The sequence below is a fragment of the Pundamilia nyererei genome, unplaced genomic scaffold (genome assembly GCF_000239375.1).
Source record: "Pundamilia nyererei isolate P.nyererei 1_Seehausen unplaced genomic scaffold, PunNye1.0 scaffold00092, whole genome shotgun sequence".
Taxonomy (NCBI): Eukaryota; Metazoa; Chordata; class Actinopteri; order Cichliformes; family Cichlidae; genus Pundamilia; species Pundamilia nyererei.
The window spans coordinates 670,187-691,871 of NW_005187493.1; the positions used below are offsets into that span (position 1 = coordinate 670,187).

At 39.4% G+C, this 21,685-nt stretch overlaps 1 protein-coding gene across 1 annotated transcript in view; it reads left to right on the forward strand.

The window, feature by feature from the left end:
* The first annotated feature begins 850 nt into the window (after positions 1-850).
* mapkapk2a (MAPK activated protein kinase 2a) overlaps positions 851-21,685 on the forward strand; it is a 34,224-nt gene continuing 13,389 nt past the window's right edge. Inside the window, exons 1-2 of the mRNA XM_005739462.2 lie at positions 851-1,660; positions 19,928-20,067. Coding sequence (XP_005739519.1) covers positions 1,415-1,660; positions 19,928-20,067 — 386 coding nt within the window. The 5' untranslated portion in view covers positions 851-1,414. The remainder of the gene's footprint in view (positions 1,661-19,927; positions 20,068-21,685) is intronic.

Here is a 21,685-nt window from a genome sequence, read left to right on the forward strand (position 1 = left end):
TGCTGTCTTATTCCCTTGCAGATTAGCAACACAATGTATCCCTCTGAAATGCAACAATGCTGCAGTGATTTAGGCTCAGAGACAGCCTACTGTAAAGGTACCACAGTTTAATTAAAACGTACGGACCAAAACACCATGTTATATCTGTATCTTGTGTTGAAAGTGGAAATTTTATATCCTTGAGGAAGTTTTCATTTAATAACTAGAATGTAAAAATGATAGGTATTAAAGTGATTGCACAGGCTATTGTTAGCATTCAATGCTGCTTTTAGGCTAATTAATAAGGCTTCATTTTTTGACAGTGACAATATTAGAAGTTGCATGGAAAATATTTTATATACTGCTGCCCTTTGACATACATACAGAAAAAAGACAAAGCAAGATGTGTGTGTGTGTGTGTATGTATGTGTGTGTACAATCCTGGTTGCTCTGTAACTTCAATACTTTCATGCAGATCTGGGTTCTAATTCGCCAATATCGTACCTTTCTCAAAACAAATCAATGTGAAAGTAGGAACAGCAGACTTAAAGGCACAAAAGCTCTAGCGCTGAGGTCACCTATAGCACTTTGGTCCTTCTGGTCAGAGATTAGTGTGTCTATTTTCGTCCCTGTTAGACTGCTAATAAACTCTGGAGGGGGGTCTCTTGCCTGAAAGACTGGCAATTAAAACCTGCGTAACGCTTCATACTGTCACACAGGAAACGCACAATAAAAATGCAGGCTACTCTTAGATTATCTTTTGGCAAAGTAAGTCTCTGTTCTTGTAAACGCCTGTGCGTGTGCCCTCTCCTGGCCGACGCTCCAGTCTGTTGTATGAATCCAGCCGTTTCCTCTGGCGCACTTCTCCTTTAAGCGCCGAAAAAAAGCCCCGGCCATATGACGTCAGAAGCTAAACCTGCTGGGTGTCTGTCCGTTGGAAAGTGAAGTGTGTTTGTCGTGCTATTGCTATCGGAGTTTTCTCTCCCTGTGTTGCCTGTCTTTCGTGAAGTGTTTCTGTTATTTTTGTTTTTACTTCCCTCGAGAGGTTTCACGGTATCGACTGGAAAAAAAACTCTGCCACTGTTGCCGCCTTAGAGGATGTTTTAGAAAAGTTCCTGAAGCTTTCTTTGAGGAAACCGGTGGACGGCGGACACCACCGGAGATGGATAAGCTAACCGATAGCTGAGTTGTTAGCTGAGAATCACAGAAAAGACTCGAGCTACGATGCTAATAGCTAGCTAGCTAACTTGGCTTTTTACCGGCTAACCGAGCGACTTTGTGAACCCGTATCGTTAGAACTACTGCCAGATTTTCCTCGGGCCTGGACGCGACGCGGTGAGCAGTTTGTCAGAGGCCAGCTAACTCAGGAAGACTCGGTCTCTGTATTGAGAACAGTATTGTTGAGGGGAGGCTGCTTACCTCTCAGCCCCGAACTATGAACATGCTATCAAACGCACAGAACCAACCACTGTTTCCCAACCCGGCGGGGCAGCAGAACCCAGCCGGGCAACAGAACCCTTCGGGCCAGTTCCACTCCTTCCAGCCCAGACCCACCTTACAGATCAGGAAGAACGCAATCACTGACGAATACAAGGTGACCAGCCAGGTGTTGGGGTTGGGAATCAATGGAAAAGTGCTCGAAATAGTACAGAAGAGCACTGGCGACAAGTATGCCCTAAAGGTAGGTCATATCTGTAATGAAAGCAACACAATTTTGTCCAGCTATGAGTTCATGCAGTGGTCACTATTTTGCAATGAAGACTTTTAAAGTTCAATTCTACACCACTGGACGCTTTAATAGGCAAGCAGAGTCAATCAGAGCAGTTCATTTTTATCCCACAGTGTCATTTTTAGACTTATTATTTAGGCATATTTCTCCTTGTTTGTTGTCCTGCAAAGTATTAAATTTAGCTAGCAGCCTGCTGTTTAGATAAAACATATCAAGACCTCAAACTTTCAGGAAATTCGACTTTCAGCGTGCTTACATTTTACAGAGCACCAAATTTCTGTTTTTTTTTTGTCTTCCTTTTCATTGATGTGGCAATGTTGGTAAAAGTGTATCCACGAATTACATTTTTGATCACCTTTGGCAATAATTTCTTACCCTAAAACATGTCCCGATGTTGTCCAACGGGTGATTTTTAACTCCTATTATTAGAACATGTAACTTCATCATAATAAGCTGGTGCACAGTGAACCTAGAGTAACTTATAAGCAAATAATGAATTGATACACAACAGGTATCTCTAGTTCAAGTGTGCAGTGCTGCTTCTTGTGACTGGAGGTTGCTATGTGATGTTAAAGCTTTTTCTCAGTTGTGTGCGTTTTTGTTTTTTTTGTTTGTTTGTTTGTTTTTTTTTTATTTCACATTGTCATTGTTTTATTTGTCACCCACTTTCACCACGTAGAGTAACAAGGTAAGAATGTCATACGTAGCTTTAAAAAAAAAGCGTGTATGGGTTGGGGCTGGTGGTTGTTAGGGTTGTGGCTGTAAAGTGACACTGCAGTATCAGGATCTACCTCTTAAGAGATCATTTTCTGTATTGGTCAATGATTGATAAAGGACAAACGTCACAATAGTTATAAACACACAAGTAACTGAAATGTTATCCAGTGAGGCTAAATATCACTGAAGGCTTCCCCCCCATCATTATGATAGAGAGTGTAATCTTAAGATTGTCAGCATACGTACATAACTGTTGCACAAAATCTTCTACAAGTGAATGAGTCAGGGAAAGACAAAACGAAAAATACAAATCTAAAACCTGAAAAAACAGGTGTGTGTGTGTGTGTATTAAACAGCAAATTCACACAAGCTCCCACGCAACCGTCAATCAGCCATGTTTTTGTTTGTTCTTAAAACACTTGTAACAAGTATAAACTTAGAAAGTCATGTTGAACTTTCAGGCCTTCTCAATTGTCTTCTCAGCTGTTTTGTGTGAGCAGGGGCCTTATACATTGATAGCGCTGCATGTAAAACTATAGTTGCCTTTTATGTGAATATAGTTGTCGTTTTTAAAGTGGAAGTGGACTCAGTTCACAGTGAAGTGTAAAACATTTCTAGTAAAGCAGTATTTAATATCCAATAGAAGTGCAAAGCTGAAAGGAAGTTGGCAAAAGGCTCCCATGATTATTGTTGCAGTTGCTCAGTAATTCATGTAAAATGGGTGCCACTCGATTAAAAATCAGTTTTATGTTCACCCTGTGAAAAATTTTCCAAGCTAAAGGTCCACAGATTACACAGAAGTGGGCTGAAATTCTGTACTTCTTAATTTGTTTCCAGGATTTTTGAGCGCTTAAGGCTGAGGGAGTAGAGAACTTTTTTCCAAGTATGATTTAATATATTGGGTCATTCTTTTATTAAATCTTAGTCTTATTAGGTTGAATGTGTCCTGGAGGGTAAAATCACATTTGCAAATATTGTCAATTTTCCATCAGTTTCAGACCACATATATATATAAATTCTTTCTCAAAAGAAGTAAAGAAAAGATATATGAACTGCAGCTGGTAACTAACTAGTGTTAGCTAGATTCTGTCTCATAAATGAGTAATTCATTTTAGTGTAAACTTTCTAGAAAAGTAGTGACAAAGCAGTGGTTAGGTTAACATAACATCTTGGAATATGAGTATAATTAAATCCATTTCCGGTGTCAGTTAAAATGATCCAAAACTGAAAGATATTTTGCACATCTGCCTTATAAGATAATTGCTTAAGAGGGATAAATGACAGGCTGTGAGAGGGAGACTTGGGAATCGGTAATGAAATAATTTTGTTTACATCATTGTAAAATAATTTTATGTTGTAATAATAAATCTATTTTCTTAATTTCCTCAGTACCAAAACTAGGGATGTTTCTGGCGACTAATAGACCTTTTCCACTAGTGCCTAGTACCTGCTTGGCTCGACTCAACTCCATTTTGTAGGGTTTTCCAGTATGTGGTAGTACCTCGCACCAGATACCTACTTGGCCAAGGTTCCAAGTGATCTGAAATAATCCAAAAATGTGAGGTCAACAGACTCCATGCCACTGATTGGCCAGTTATTGTTGTCACTCAGTGAATCATGAGAGCAGCTCCTTCACAAAAAATCAAAACCACAATTTTTTTGAAACCTAGCAACAAGGGAAATGGCTACACAAAAAACAACATCAGTGTTCGTAGAATTTAGCTAACTAAACGTAGCAGTGCTAGCAGCAGCAGTGGCCTTCTTTTATCCTAGCATTCACACCCTGACAAACGGCCACTTGTTTTTTTTGGGGGGGTGACAGCCATGCTAGCCGGCTGTCATCTGTTTACTTTTCCCCTTGCTTGTTTGCAACTTCCCTTCAAAGAAAAATTAACAGACAGAAAGGGGGTGGCATCTGTCTGTCAGAGCTGCAGCCCAGGTTAGTGGCCATTGGGGTCATAACATCTTTGAATCTCTAACTGCTTTTTTACATTAGGTCCTTGCCCTTTAGAGACAGTATCTGAATACCTCTCCTGTATCCTTAATGACATGTTTTGACACATCACTAGATGTGGTTCAACTAATTCTGACATCCTTAATTCTGACATTAGAATACCAAATATCAAACTAGCAGAGGTATTTACCAGCATTTTTAACAAATCTTTATTAAATGCTGTTACTGAAAAATTTCTTTGCAACTGTAAGGATCTTAGACTTCCATCTGGCCACACCCCTCAACTGAGAAATGGACTCAACCCTGAGCAATAAACTCCTGAATCAATCCATTAAGCCACTACAGACTATTCATAGTCTCTAACACTGGAACACCCCATTAGATGGCAAAGGAGCTTTTTTTTTTTTTAACCAACTTTGTTTAGTTAGGGTGACAGATACTTGTTAAATTGGATGCATTAATGACTAGCCCCTCTGTTTGTTCACAAATGCTAGCAAAGTGTAGTACAGGCAGACTCCTGAACACTGTCTGCCTTGCAGAAAATTAACTGCTGGGTTGGGTTTAGAAGTAGGTATCAGTTTAAATAACTTGAAATGAGAAATTGTTTGCTTAACACTAACGCTTCATTCAAGTTTCTGTGAATCAGGGCGTTCAGGACAGTCCACTCAGGGATCCTTTAAACATGGCACCCCGAGCTCCCAAAGACAGGTTCCAGAACCGTGTTTCACCTAGAAACAATATAAGAATAAGATAAAATTGTAAGAATAAGAATATTGTTTCCATAACACTACAAAAAACACTAAAATTGTAATTCTCAAACTGTGACTATGATCCTAATCTAATATGAGGTATAATAAATAAAGCAACTGCTGCATCTCCTGACTCTGGTCACTTGGTGAAGTTGAGTAGTTGCCATTATTGCACATTAATATAATTGTTTTGAATCTTCAAGCATTCCTGTGTTGAGAGTTGTCTGAATCTAAAATGAATCACACTGAGCAAACCCTGTTTTGTGGCATCTCTCCAACTAAATATACAAGTCTGAACTAAGTGAAGTTGATACACATAAGACGCCAAAAGGAACCCCCCCCCCCCCAACCTGCATGCGCTATAATTTACTTTGCCCGATTCCTTCAGTCCTGAGTGTTCATTATTCTGGTCTAGGTGCTGGGAAATTTTGCTATTTTGTTACTGTGTTCAATGCTGTAAATGCCCAATTGAAAAACATGGACCTTATGCAAAACTTAAGGGAGGTTGGGTCATGTGATTGCTTGAATGACAAAGATGCTGCAGTTTGGTGTTTTTCTTTTTTGTTACTGTGTACAAGCTGAGTATTTAGATGTCTTTTTCTTCTGTTGGATATAGTGGCTTGAATGCATCCTTTTTAGATGTTTTTTATCTCTTTTTCTTTTTACTGCCGCTACATTGAGAATGTTTTATGGCACGCAGTATTATCACATCTCATTTGATATGCCAGCCGTAAAGGTTGTTGACGTCTTAGTGTAATCATGTGGAGCAACAGTTTTGGTTTGAAGGTGGGTGGTAGGGTCATTTAATTTTAGACTGGTTCACGTGGGAGGGGTTAGCCCTTAGTAATTATGGTGTGGTATGGGTGTGTTTATTACCGGGCAATAATAAACCCTGTCTTTTGCATCTACCACTACCCCATTGTCCATGCACATCCACAGCGCCTAAGTCATGCTGCATCTGCTAATGCAATCAACTTTTTAGGGGCCAATATGGGGTTTTCTTTAGTGTTTGTTATCGTCAGACTCGAGATCGTGTCCAAGAGGCTGTCAACAGTGGATCATTTTTATCCTTTTAATCACAACACAACAAATTTCTTAACTGCACACATTAGGTTCACTAAAATGACTGAAGTTATAAAATCTGAACACTTGTCTCCTAAATTCAGGTGACCTCGCAGCCTTATAATTTTAGGTGTTGGTGCACATCAGTACAAAGAGTTTCTGAGGAATCACTTTTATCTTACAATGAAATATTTTCATCCTGATTTGAGTCCCTCCGAGGGCGACAGTGCACAAGGTGGGGGAGTCACTAAGTGGTTGATGAAAATTACATTGTCAGACACTAGATCTCAACCCAACTGAAGTCCTATTGGAGATTTTGGAGTTGCATATTCAACAGTACTGTACACCATCATCAAAACGCCAAATGGGGGAATATGTATTAGTTTCAGAGACCTACAAAATCTCTGCCAAGGCACATTACAACTGGCAGCACTTTGCGGCTCATAACCTAAGATATGGGGTGCCATGTAGATTTTCCCTTTTTGGTCATGTTGCCAACCCCGAATTTCCATCAGCAAAGCAGTCCTTCCCCTGATATGAACTTGTATATTTAAAAATATTTGCCAGAAATAGCTGCAGAACGTGACAGATGGCTTAATTAATATTATATTGTTGATAGTACAAAGTCAAAACTGTTGTTAGGACTTCACTGATAAAATGCAATTGAAAAATTGGATTAGAAGACATGTTGCTGCAAAGAAGCCCCTAAAATGGAAGAACAAATAGCAGTGATGAAAGATAACGTTTGCACAGAACACTTGTTCTCTCTCCTAACCGGAGACAGAAGTTGGGGGGATTTGCTGTTTATGTATCACAGCTACAGGAAAGTTAGTGAAGATTTTACCTAATCTTTGTACACTGTTTGAATGACAACATAAATATGCTTCCACATAAATATTCTTATGTTTTAGCATCTGGACAGATGGCTTTGTTAGCTGCCTGTCTGATTTCATAGACTCAAACAGTAATATTATTGTAAAAGGCTACTTTTTATTTCTTCCATAAGACCCCTGAGCCCCCACTAGGAGTTGGTTTAAAAAAAATTGATTTTCCAATTCTAATCGATTTTGAATTGAATAAAGGAATATCGATTCATTAAATCCTGAATCGATTTTTAAATATAAATGTATTTTTTCAGAAACGCCAGAATCTCAGTTTAAAGCTCACAAAACTATTTCAACAACTGCCGAACAGCTAAAACGGCAAATGAGCGCAGGTAAACGGATTCCGCACGAAGACGTAAACACAAAGCGCGGATCGTTCACCCTACACAGGAGCTGAAAGCCGAGATGTCACAGATTGTGAAGCTGCAGGTTTTGTCAGTCTTTCACCAAAATTCACTGAACCAGCAGCAAAAGATCAAATCTAGGTTTCATGTTTGATAAACATCGTCATTAATTCCCTGTTACTTTTGCTTTCTGCTTCCAGCACGATAAAATCAAACTTCCTGCACTGCTCTCTCTCTCTCTCTCTGTGTACAAGAACCGTTTCCCATCTCAAATCTGTTTTCTGCATTATTCGCTTGCTTATTACGCACCAGTCAACTGTTGTGTACAGCACTGTCGGCTGCTGATTTTTGTGTTTTTTCTTCTCAAAAATGACCTCCGACTGGTAGAAGCCAAACTTTTTTGAAAATTACGCCAAATTGCAAAACTCTTAGCTGCGCCTCTAATAAAACCTCTGTAACTTTGCTCTGCTTCACTTCAGCAGTATCGGGTAATTTTCACATGTTGATTCATGGTTTTCTTGCGTTTTTGATCTACTGCAGAATATCTTTAAGGCGGTCATATAATCTTTGCATCTGCTGTGATGCTTACACCTCTGATGAAGTCTCACAAGTGTCAGCTTTGTTTTTATACATAGATATAAAAATGTGGATATGTACTGATAAATTATCATAATTATAATATTTCTGACTGGATCAAAATGGAATGGAAACGAATTGAATCAGGACCCTGTGAATCTGAGTCAAATTGATTATAGAAATTAGGGACGATACCCAGCCCTAGCCCCAACCACCACCCCCACCCTCAGGACTCTGCCGACATCTCCCACAGTGGCGTCACCTTGTAAAATGTTTTCTTGAACCAGGTTTTATGGTAATAATACAGATGAAAAAGTCATGATTATTCAGCTGTGCATGCAAGAGATACTGTGATAAAGAAGTGGAGTCCCTTAGGGCTGCACGATTTTGCATAAAATGAGAATCACGATTTTTTTGGCTTAGAATTGAGATCACGATTCTCTCACGATTTTCTTTTCCAGTATAAATATTTATTGCACTTATTAACTGCACATCAACTTCGTAACAGTTGAGACTGAACATAAAAACAATGAATAAACATAAAAACAACAAATGTCTCACGTTTTGTTGTTGCTGCAAAATGTTGTACTGCTTGAAATTCCGTCTCCACCGTTGCTCGACGCTGCGTGTATAGAGCAGGTAGTGCAACAATAGAAAAATAGTTGTGGGACGGCACTGTGTAGCGTTTGTCTAGGGTGTTGATCATTTTCCTAAATCCCTCATTTTGTACAGTGTTGATGGGAGCCATATCTTTGGTCAGGTGATAAGTAATAGCCTCCGTAATTTCTTTGTGCCTGCGGGAGTTTGACGGGTATAGGGAAGCGCTGTATAAGGTTCCCGTTATTGATGCTTGGGTGGTTGACCGGGACGGATTTTCTCCTGTCACTTTCTCGTCATCCCTGACGTGCTCTCCGTTGTTTTTTCCCTGCTAATTTTAGCAGCCAGCTTCTATATCACGTGGTATAAGGCTCCGCCCTTGTCATTTGTTGAGCAGGAAGAGTGAGCGCTTGTTTTCATGCAGATTACGTCCCGGATCAAAATGCAGTACAATCGTGGTCGTCTTTTTTTTTAAAAATCGTTGTCATTTGGAAATGAGATCGCACATAAGTATGAATCGAGATCGCGATTTTCTAACGATTAATCGTGCAGCCCTAGAGTCTCTTTCAGTTGCAACCTTCTGATGTATTGTGCTTAATATAGTTTGTCACACAGAAACACTAGCTTTGACTTCTTAACTTTTGTGGGAGACAGTGTTGTGTGTCCTTGTTTGAGCGTTTCTTGGAGGCAGTGTTCAAAATATGTGGTGCAACCGGGTCCGCAGGCTACTTGTGCTTGTGGTGTTGAAAAGGGCGAATTATAGCATAAAAAGAGAAGTGAGAACAAGTGTTTAAAAACTATGAATTGTGTCCACTGCAGTCACTGTCTTTGCTTATCAAATTGAAATTTTGTTTGTTGATGGAAGCAACAGGCTTCGTTCTGGAGGTCACTGGAATAGGAGAAGCCTGTTGTACCCTTCCCTATTTCGGCCCACTTTTTAGCCAACTGGTATTTGCCCCCATGTTTGTATACATTGACAGTACCTCTCCATAGGCAAATACCTAATGGATGCATCTGCTGTACCGTAAAACGGGCACGAATTGGTTTATCTTTAAAGTGTCGTAACACAGGCGAACCCTTACAAGGTGTGAAGCATTGCAGGTGTTGTCTTACAATGCCTGCATTTTAATGCTGACAAGCAAGCAGGTTATTGGAAGCGCTTAAATTCAACGTCACATTTTAATCGAAACACAAAGGGTTTTATTTGTGAAGTTGTTACATGACACAGATAAGAAAATGAAATGCCTCCATACAGTCCTAATGGGATAAGGCATTCATTAGACTTGCTTGATGCCAGAATGCTACACGGTTTTTCAGTTTTACTGCTATCATTTTTTTTCTCTTTCTCTAATGTGTGGTAAAAAATGGACTTCAGTGTCAGGACTCCTTGCTGTGCAATTTCAGTGGTGTCTTCACAGTAACTAAAGAGGTTGAATACAGCAGGCACTTTAGAGGTTTAAACCTGTAGGATCTAGCCGGGTACATTTATTTTTTAGATCACAGAGGATTGTGCCTGTTTATATAGGCTTGTTATACATTATGACTGAACTGTGTTCCAGCTGGAAGTGAAGTTTACAGTGAAGCCTGTTTGGTTGACAGAAGGGTTATTTTAGTGACATACTTTAGTGTTATGTGATTGTAGTTGGCTGCAGTTTGTATATTATTTAAATAAAGACAAATAAATGATGTTAGATGAACACTAACAAACTAACAAAACCATAAAAGGGAATGCAGAACAAGGCTGAGAGGGCTTTAGGCCTTCTAGACTATATGGGCTTAGAATGAGCAGAGATATTTTAGAAACTGTAGCGATTTCTGGAATTAATACATCACCAATGGCTTTTATAATTTATTTATTCTGTGTGGGTCTATCATATATTATTATAACTATATTTTCTGTTTTGGAAGAAAGCAGTCATCTTGCTGTAGTCAAGTATTTCCACTAGACTAGGATGTTCGCATAATGTTGACCCACAAATGTGAAATTAACAGTATGTTTTCAAAAGAAGATATCCCTCTGAAGTTTGTTCGTATCTGGAAAGGAACTCCCTGTACTGTGCATTTTTAAGGTGTTTAAGCACTTTCCACATGAACTGAATTTTATTCCTAATGCTTTCTGTCTCTAAATTGTCAGCTTCCTAGTATGAAGTCAGCGTGATGTGGCAATGTGTGAGTAGTGCAGGTAACTGTCACTTGGACATCGTCTGTGTATTGCAGTATTTTTTGTAGTGAGAGGCAAGCTTCCTCTTTCTGCATCAGAAATAGCAACTTTGAGCAATATCCCAAACTGATTCTCTTGACATTGTGTGAAAATGACAGTAGACAGAGAAACTAAATCCTCTGGACACATTTTCAGAGTTGTTCCAACAGTTGTCCCTTCTGAGGTAAAAAGGGAAAAAAAATGCTTGACTTATTCAAGTGAAGTAAACACCTGTCAAGGTCTGTTTAAGAAAAGAGGAAGTGGTGATCTTAGGCAGTTTAAATGTGTGTTTTTGTGGTTTGCATTTCCACAATTTCACTTGGACTACAGAGCAGAGGAAACCTGTCTAAATGGTGCTTTAAAAGTAGTGTTTTTTTGAAACGGCTAACAAAAAGTCTAACATCATAATTTCTTGTGACTTTATGCTGGTAAGGGGTCTGATTAAGTATTATCACTGATGGAGGAAAAACTGCTCACCCGTTAATCATGAGATGGCAGGAAAAGGAAGGACGGGGAGGAAGGAAGAGGTTCTCTTTTGGTCTCCTTTGAGTTATTTCTCTACCCTTATGATTTTCCCCTATGAGTTTGCCATCTCCTCTCTCTCTTTTCATTGCTTGATGATGAGCTACTTCCATTATGCATCTGATTACCTGCTTAAGCAAGATTGAAATCCCCCTGCTTTCAGCATACATTTAGTCATCACTGATTTGCTGTGGAAAGTGAGTTAAACAGAATGTATTACTCAATAATTTAATCCTTAAATCTCTAAAAGTATTCTTTTCATTTTGCCATCAGATACCAGATGTACCAAACTTCTGGCTAAAAATGTTTTTCACTCTTAGAACACATAATTTCGCTAACAGGCACATTGATCCACTGAAACTCTGCTTTGAAGGTAGTGTGAAACTGAAAGACAGTAATGTTTTTCATTTTTAAAGAGTGAAAGGAAAAGGGGAATGTCTGGACAGCAAGAATAAAATGAACTGACTTGATGTTATAACTCAGTGTGTATATGTACCTTTTATCTGTGGGCAGAGAGCCAACTGTTTACTTATTCAGTCAGTAGCTACAATGACGCAGATCATAGGTATGACGCTGAAACAAAACCTGTTGGGGTTTTGTTACTCACTAGTTATTGGCATTTTGGTCTAGACAACCCAAAATGTGATCTCCACATATGTGGACGCCAGGAGGTTAAGAAGAAAGACCATTGTCTACTCTTTGTGCTTGTTTTGTGTTTAGTCTGAAGGTCACAGGCTCGGTGACAAGTGGGATCTGTATCATAGCATTATTTAAATCTTTATTGCTGTCAAAATGGTGGCATATTTACCCCCAAAAATGTGTTTGACATTTGCCACAAACAAAGAGATTAGCTCAAGCCTCATAAACATCTCAGGGGTTTAAGCTTCTTTGGCCTAATATGATTTAATCAGTTATGTTGTCTGTGATCGAGTGTAGTAACCACCCAAAGATGTAGATGTTGCTTGACTAGTAGATAAATGAGGTATGGTGCATCTCTTCTTTGTGAATGTGGCCCCTGTGAAAAAATAACTAAATTTCAACTGAAACCACCCACACATACTGACCATGTCTTTTTCTTGCATCTCTTTCTGTGGAGGGAAGTGCTTTTGGAAGGATGTGGTATTGTGGTTGTGAAAGATGGTCCCAGATGTAGGTAGGCAACTGTAGATGTGACAGAGTAATTTCCAAGCTGATGCAGTACTTTGTGAAACTAAATTAGCCCCTGTTTCTGTGTACTTGCAAGTTCTTAGTTTTTTCATGTAACATAATTAGGCATATTTTATGTATTCATCCTCACTTTTTTGTTCTTTCTTCATGTATTATTTTCTGCTCGGGTCTTATGATCAGTTCCTAATATGGAAGCAGCATGGTTAAATAGTGCTGAATGGTGTTAACAGTAACGGGAAGTGAGTGGTTTCTCTTGCTCAGAGTTCATTCATGCAACATATCACATAGATCTGTTGCTTTTGTGTCAGTTGTGACACAACACTCTAGTAATTCACAGATTTGAAGCTAGTTATAGTCATTTAAAAGCAAAAGTTGCTGTTGTGCAACTTTATTTTGAAATTGTGAAACAAAATAAAACTGCTGAACTCTTAAGGATCCTTAATATGCAAAAGAGTGGAACTTCCTTATAGCTTAACTGTTCTGGGAACTTGTCCTGCTAAACATCTTAGTTTGTCTGTCTGAAAACACTCTCACACACTCACGCCTGTGACTAACCGGGAACTGGTCACATTGTTGGCCTGCTGTCATTTGAAAGCACTTGATAACACGCCACTTTGCTTGTATTTATATAGTAAAGCCACAAGTGCAGGTGGGGATTTACACAATGAATCACAGGGTGACCAAAGGGAGGCGGTACTGAGGCTAGCTAAAAGGAAGGGTTATAGTCAAAATGTTGCTAAATGTCATTAGTCTCTATTTCACTATTTCACTTCTATAATAATTCCATCCACTGCCTGAAACGGTTTTCATCTGTCCCAACTCAGCTGCTTCTATTTTAAAAAACAAACAAACAAACAAAAAAAAACCCCTCCATCTTCCAGTCTATATTGGGAAGTGAGACAACTTGGTGTTTTTTGTCATAGAGACATAGTCCTGTCTCATTTCCTTCTTTTAACAAGCCACTTGTTTTTTTTCATGAATTGAAATGCTTTAAGCCATCTGTCCTGCTAGGTTCACAGTCATTATTATTGACAGAACTTCACAGTGCTGTTTGGTCACTGGTAAGACATTCAAAACGTAGATTTAGTTTTTTAAATTAAACAAATTCTCACCTTAAGTGCCACAGTTGAAAACTGTGTTTACTTGCCACAAACAGTATGTTCTGTGCAAATGTTAGCTTTAACCAGCTGTCACAGGACCAGAGGCAGAGCACATCTTGGACAGATTGTCTGTCCGTCACAGGGCTACGCATGAACAAGCTGCATTATTATTTTTTTATGTGTTTTCTAGCTCAGAGTGACAGACCTATAGAACTCACTGGGAATTTGAGGCCTTTGTTTTCGCTCTCAATCAGCCCACCTTACTCTTACCTTTGTATATCTCTCCATGTACAAACATTTCACCCAACTACAAACAGTATTCACCCATGGATGTCTAATTTGCACTGTGCAGGGTGAATTTGGATCTTTGCTTTGTCTTGACATGCAGTCACTCTATAAAATTCTGTTTGTATTTAGCGGAAGAAATGAACTTTTTATTGTACTGACTGCAAAATTGTACGCCTTTGTATCTGTATTAAACAGGAGTATTGGAGACTGCTTATTGAAATGTTAGTAAACGTACAGATGTACGAATCTAATTACATAGATGTGCAAAACATGATTTCATGAAAGTGTGCAGACACACAACAACAGATGTGATTGTATTTTGAGACTTAACAGATGTCTTTAATCAGATCATGTCCTATTAACACACAAACATGTTTGGTGCTTCACTGAGCCTACAAAAGGAAAAAGTCACATACAGAAGCAAGTCTACTGCTACAGTGTTGTTTAACCCTTTTTGTTTTTCTAATTGAGCCTAGCTTAACCTATCGCCTCTCCACTGAATTTCACTTCCCTACCACCCTCTGGTCTCACTCTAATCAGCCCTGGGCTTTTCCTTGGCTCAGGAATAGCAGGTGGAGGATGGTTACTTCCTTTAGCGTAACCCCATCCCACCTCCCACTGTCCTGCTCTGGGCAGGGGAGCTTTTGTGCCGGCTAAAGGAAGTGTATTGTGTGCCCATCTGTCTTCCACATATCCCTCCATCTCTCCACAAGCTTCGGTCTCAAAGGGCTACCAGCAGATTGGAGGGGGGTTGCAATGCAGTAATGCATCAGCTGAAAGGTGACAGGAGCATGTTCATCTGTGCCCATATACTTAAAGATGTGGTGTGAGTGTTTCATACAATAGTTTTGTTTCCAGTACATGCATGCACACCAGTCTTTAATTAAATTGTGCTTTTACAATTGGACAACATGATAATGATGATGATAATAATAATAATAGTAGTAGTAGTAGTAGTAGTAGTAGTAGTAGTATAATAGTCAGTGTAACAATAATTCAGTCATTCTCAGTCACAAAAACTGTGTAACTCTTGCTCTCTTTCTAGTGTTAACTATTATTAGTGAGGGTGGACAAAAGACCAGAGGGCTAATATCTAGAAATAATTAATAAATAATACCAAATTTAAAAACATTGCCACAATATCGGACTGTTTTGTTTCCCCTTACAGGGTGAGTCCCAGGTTGTGACCGATATTTAAAATGTTTAGTGTTTTAGAGTTTAAAATGAACACATTTCATGTAAATAACTATTGCAGTGTTTAAGGCCTACTCCATTAGCATACTCTTACTGATGGAAAACAGCTAGTGCACTAACGTGTTCCCAGTGTAACTCACACTTTGTTATTGTACTTGTTCTGTCCAGAGAGATATTACAGTGTATTCGGTAATTAATTGAATCACAGAATGTACTGAACTAAGGGAGTTGGTTTGGTCTGTCTACTGCAGCAGCTGTCTGTGTTTTAGGCTGCTTTTTTTGATCTTTTATCTCTTTTTTTTTTTTCTTTTTTTTTTTTTTGCACCTCTTCCCCTTTGTACTGAACTCTGCTTTCAACAGCATTTGACCTACGCATAGCATCGTCACCGTCTGGCTGTGTACTGTTTTTGTAAGCCTGCCTTTGAAGGTTGCATACCCAAAATCATTCACTCTACAAATGCCTACATGAACAGACACAAAGACAAGACAGCAACACTAATTTGTTAAATATGCGAGATGTATTATAAAATGGTCTATAGTAATTTTATATACTGAATGGGGAGCATATACAGTGGGGCAAAAAAGTATTTAGTCAGCCACCAATTGTGCAAGTTCCCCCACTTAAAATGATGACAGAGGTCAGTAATTTGCACCAGAGGTACACTTCAACTGTGAGAGACAGAATGTGAAAAAATATCCATGAATTCACATGGTAGGATTTGTAAAGAATTTATTCGTAAATTAGGGTGGAAAATAAGTATTTGGTCACCTCAAACATGGAAAATCTCTGGCTCTCACAGACCTGTAACGTCTTCTGTAAGAAGCTTTTCTGTCCCCCACTCGTTACCTGTATGAATGGCACCTGTTTGAACTCATCATCTGTATAAAAGACACCTGTCCACAGCCTCAAACAGTCAGACTCCAAACTCCGCCATGGCCAAGACCAAAGAGCTTTCGAAGGACACCAGGAAAAGTATTGTAGACCTGCAGCAGACTGGGAAGAGTGAATCTACAATAGGCAAGCAGCTTGGTGTGAAAAAAGCAACTGTGGGAGCAATCATCTGAAAATGGAAGACATACAAGACCACTGATAATCTCCCTCGATCTGGGGCTCCACGCAAGATCTCATCCCGTGGGGTCAAAATGATCATGAGAACGGTGAGCAAAGATCCCAGAACCACACGGGGGGACCTGGTGAATGACCTGCAGAGAGCTGGGACCAAAGTAACAAAGGTCACCATCAGTAACACACTACAACGGCAGGGAATCAAATCCCGCAGTGCCAGACGTGTTCCGCTGCTGAAGCCAGTGCATGTCCAGGCCCGTCTGAAGTTTGCCAGAGAGCACATGGATGATACAGCAGAGGATTGGGAGAATGTCATGTGGTCAGATGAAACCAAAGTAGAACTTTTTGGTATAAACTCAACTCGTCGTGTTTGGAGGAAGAAGAATACTGAGTTGCATCCCAAGAACACCATACCTACTGTGAAGCATGGGGGTGGAAACATCATGCTATGGGGCTGTTTTTCTGCCAAGGGGACAGGACGACTGATCCGTGTTAAGGACAGAATGAATGGGGCCATGTATCGTGAGATTTTGAGCCAAAACCTCCTTCCATCAGTGAGAACTTTGAAGATGAAACGAGGCTGGGTCTTCCAACATGACAATGATCCAAAACACACCGCCCGGGCAACAAAGGAGTGGCTCCGTAAGAAGCATTTGAAAGTCCTGGAGTGGCCTAGCCAGTCTCCAGACCTCAACCCCATAGAAAATCTGTGGCGGGAGTTGAAAGTCCGTGTTGCTCGGCGACAGCCCCAAAACATCACTGCTCTCGAGAAGATCTGCATGGAGGAATGGGCCAAAATACCAGCTACTGTGTGTGCAAACCTGGTAAAGACCTATAGTAAACGTTTGACCTCTGTTATTGCCAACAAAGGTTATGTTACAAAGTATTGAGTTGTATTTTTGTTATTGACCAAATACTTATTTTCCACCCTGATTTACGAATAAATTCTTTACAAATCCTACCATGTGGATTCATGGATTTTTTTTTCACATTCTGTCTCTCACAGTTGAAGTGTACCTCTGGTGCAAATTACTGACCTCTGTCATCATTTTAGGTGGGGGAACTTGCACAATTGGTGGCTGACTAAATACTTTTTTGCCCCACTGTATGTGTATATGTCCTTGTTTTATGTGTTTAAGGTATTGGGCTGTTTTTTTTGCGTATGTTTGTTTGTTTGTTCCATTTTATTTGTATCTAGGAGCTGGGGTATGTTTGTAGTTTATATTACCTATTGTTCCCGCCTTCCCAGACTCCAGGTAGAAACTGGCTGCTGACTAATTCTGATACAGTGGATCTCTTCCTCCTGTGACGGTCGTGTTATTATGCATAGTCTCTCACAAGTGAAGTAAACCAGCAGTGAGCTACTTTTTATTTTTTGTATTTCATAAATTTATTTTTATATTTCAAATGTGTAGATTGTACAGCCTGCTGTCAGGATGAAGGACATGTGATAATGTGCCACGCTGCACCGTGGATTTTTAATTTTCAAAATCTATTTTTTAAATTGATTCACAAGATGTGCACAAAATATCAACTGTTATGTCACAGAAGCCTCTGTTCCCTTCATGCCTGTGTGTATCCATAGACTCGTTCCTTTTTTGACGAAGGAAGTAAGACCCACCCTTGTTTGTTCTGTTGCAAAGGGTGGTTGAACTGTCCTGTGAGTTCAGTGTTGACATAAAGTGGACTCATACATCACACCATACTCCTCCTGGATAACACTGTCACTTTTTAATGGTCAGTGAGCCCTAAGACATTTGATTCTCACCTTAACAATCCATGTGTTTTGTACCATGCAGGGACATTCCAGTGAAAGGTTTTGACACATTGACTCTTTTGTTTTTCCCTGTTTTCCCACTGGAAAGCAGTGGTGACATTAAAACAAAACATAAAGCATTTGGATATGGGTAGGAAGTCAAAGTGTAGTGGAAAAGTGGAATTTTCAATTCCTCGCACATCTCCCCCTTATACTGATAACGAGCTTGTGCATACTTAGCATTCTCTTGGCCAGCTTCATGATAGTTGCCTGGAATTTCTTTCCAAATTCCTTTAGGTGGTTCCCTCATGTGGTCAGCATACTCCAGTTCAACCTAACCGTCTCAGTTTGGGTTAAGTTAGACAATTATGGAGGCCAGATCATCTGATGCAGCACTGTCACTGACATTAGTCTAATAGCCTGTACATGGTTAAGTGTATTTTGTCATGTTAAAATTGTGTTTTTTAAATGTACCCTTAGGTGGTGATTTGTTGAAAAATCTAACTCAGAGCTATTACTGATTTGGGTCGGAAGCATTTAATACTAATGCTGTTTTTCAACTCCAATCCAGAGAAAACATTTAGACTGATGTTACTGATGGTCTGACTAAAGGTTTGTACATAAAAGTTTGTACATAAGGCAAATAAGAATTTACTTTCATTGTATGATAAGGACAGAATGCTTTATAAAGGTAGGGTATAGATGATATGACTGAAACTGTTTTTTTAACACTTTGCTTAATTTCTTGTTTTCCTGGTATTTCAAGGGAACGAGGTTATCATGTATGTAAATGTAATGATGCTCAGCCAACAGACTGGACACTCCAGCTGGAACTAAAGTGTGTGTGTGTGTGTGTGTGTGTGTGTGTGTGTGTGTGTGTGTGTGTGTGTGTGTGTGTGTGTGTGTGTGTGTGTGGGGTGGGTAGAGCTGGAATGTAATACACAACAAAATAAACAGACGGCGGCTCATTGGCTAAGCTACATGGCAGAATTCTTTCTGTGGGCTGACAAAGATATTTTAAGGTTGTGGGGCTACATTAATTATCTTTTAACTAAATTTGTAAATAAAAACATGTAGTCATGCACTTCTATCAGCAGTGCAACTGAGTTAAAAAAACAAACAATTCTCTAGAGACATTTTGAAAAGTGTAGCTTATGTTTTCCTGCTTGGTATATTAATCTATTTCCCTTTATTTGCTATTTAAGAAAGGCAGGAGCTTATATTTTAGACCTTCAGGTCTTTATTTGTCTAAGGAACAATTTTTACTAGTGTAACAGAATCGGCTGGTTTCCTGTGTCAATCTCGTAGGCGTTTTAATGTGTTATTTACAATGGGCAGGGTCATAACACCCTGACCCTTTCCTTTAACTTACATTTACACTCTTTGCTAAGTTTAATTACATGTGATCATAATGTAGCAGTATTGAATAATAGAATAAACAGAATATTACATACCAGCTGAATGTGCATGTCGTCTACCAAGGTCAGTTGATTGATCCCTAGCTCCTCCTGTCCATGTGTTGAACTATCCTTGGGCATTTTACTGAATCCCGAGTTGCCCTCCATGAATCCATCGGAGTGTCTTTGAATGTTAGGCAAAGTGCTTAGGTAGAGTTAAAGGCATTGCATGATTGTGTATTACTGGTTGAATGAGACGCCTAGGTATGTTATAGATTCCAGTCCATTGCATTTACTGTATATTGTTTCAATGGCTTATAATGTTGAATGGTGCATTGACCAGGTGTAACCAACAGAGGGTGCCACTTTCACATGAATGGAAAATGGAATGGTTCATGATTTTTGTCACCTGATGGCAGCACTGCACTCTTAATGGTTGGTATTGATGTGAATTGGAGGCATTCAGTTGGTCTGCAAATTCAAACTTTTTATTCTCTACTCCAATTTAAAAAAACAAACAAACTTTAATATACACCTGATAATTTTAATATAACATGGACTTCAGTTTCTTCCTAAAGCCTGTTAATTTCTTATTGTTATTCTTATTGTTATTAACCTCAATGTCCCTCTTTGTTGTTCTACTCAGATGCTACAGGATTGTGCCAAAGCCCGCAGGGAAGTGGAGCTTCACTGGAGGGCATCACCTTGTGACCACATTGTGCGTATCATCGATGTTTATGAGAACCTCTATCAGGGCAAAAAGTGTCTGCTTATCGTTATGGAATGGTGAGTATAAAGTTTTGGGGTGCGCGCCCCCCCCCCCCCCCCACACACACACACACACACACACACACACACACACTGAAAATGTGCAATTGGGCCTATAAGTAATTAGACAGTGACACAGGCTTTACAGATTTGACTCTGTACACTGTCCAAGTAGATTTTGAATCAGTCAGAATTGTTCCACTGACAGTTTGATACACAGCAATTAGTATACATTATCAAAAAAGTCAGACTCAATGAACAAACTAGTAAAATTCTGAATTTGAGGTTCATTGTAATTAATTGGATTTTAGTAATGCTTTTTCTCGTTCTTTAAGTTTAGAACTCATGGCCATGACTAAATGCTATGTTTCCCTTCAGATTCTTTCCCAAGCCTTTACTGCTGCCACATTCAGTTGATCCTTGTGTGTCTGCCTTCAGTTTTGTTTATAGTAGCTAAATATCCCATTTCTCTGTCGTCACTGTCCTTTTAAAAATGTACTGTTGCAAAATTACTTGCCTGAGTTCTTTTGCACAAACTGTTTCTCAGTTGTATCATTTTATATTAAAATAAACCTGCTCAGATTTAAGTTAAGACATAGAGTCACCACCATGCTACTGTGGCACCCAAATGTGTGACCATTTGCCCAAATTGAGTCATGCAAGAAAAAAATGACCCCACGTATCGTAGCAAATCTACAGCAGAAACTCTTGGGAGGAAAATAGTGTTGCAACGTCCCAGTGAAAGTTAGGAGTTAGGACCTCTGCATGATTGAAATGCTTTGGCTTTACCTTAAGAGAACTGTGCATAAACACAATACCCACAAACCTCAATGAACTGAAGCAACCTTGTAAAGACGTTCCTCAACAACAATGTGTTCCTCAATATCATACTGAATTGTTTTCTGTAAGACTGGAGTCATGCAGAAAATTATGTTATTACTGCTAAAGATGCAAGCATGATGCCAGCTAAGATTAGATGAGCGTCATTGTATGCACAAGTGTACAAGAAACTGTTGAACTTGGTGCACACAGACAAACAAACAGGTATTGATGGGTTTTACTGTAGCTTTTCAGAAGACTGCAACAGGGCAGTAATTCGATTTGAATTTGATAGTGCTCTGGCTAAGAGCTGGAAAACGTGTTAACTCTCTGGATACTTTTTTTTTGGGGGGGGGGCTTCCCCTTCAGAGTCAAAATCAAAATCGTCAGGTGGAAGAACCCATGCATTTCCCAGTCGACTTGCTTCCCCCTCGACCTGCCCAACCATGCAGAATGAGCATCTAACCACTTGACATAGTCATACATTCTCTGCATATTACTTTGAATAAGGATCTTTGGTGCTGGCTAGCTAGCTAGCTGCATGCAGACCAGTAGGCAAGCATATTTACCACTTTCACTGATCATGGAAGAAAGGTAACTTCCTGATGCACTCTGAATGCACTTGCCTTTTTCTGAAGAACAATTAGATCATAACCTAAAAGACTGAACTGTGAAGAAAAAACAATATACAGTGGGGCAAAAAAGTATTTAGTCAGCCACCAATTGTGCAAGTTCCCCCACTTAAAATGATGACAGGGGTCAGTAATTTGCACCAGAGGTACACTTCAACTGTGAGAGACAGAATGTGAAAAAAAAA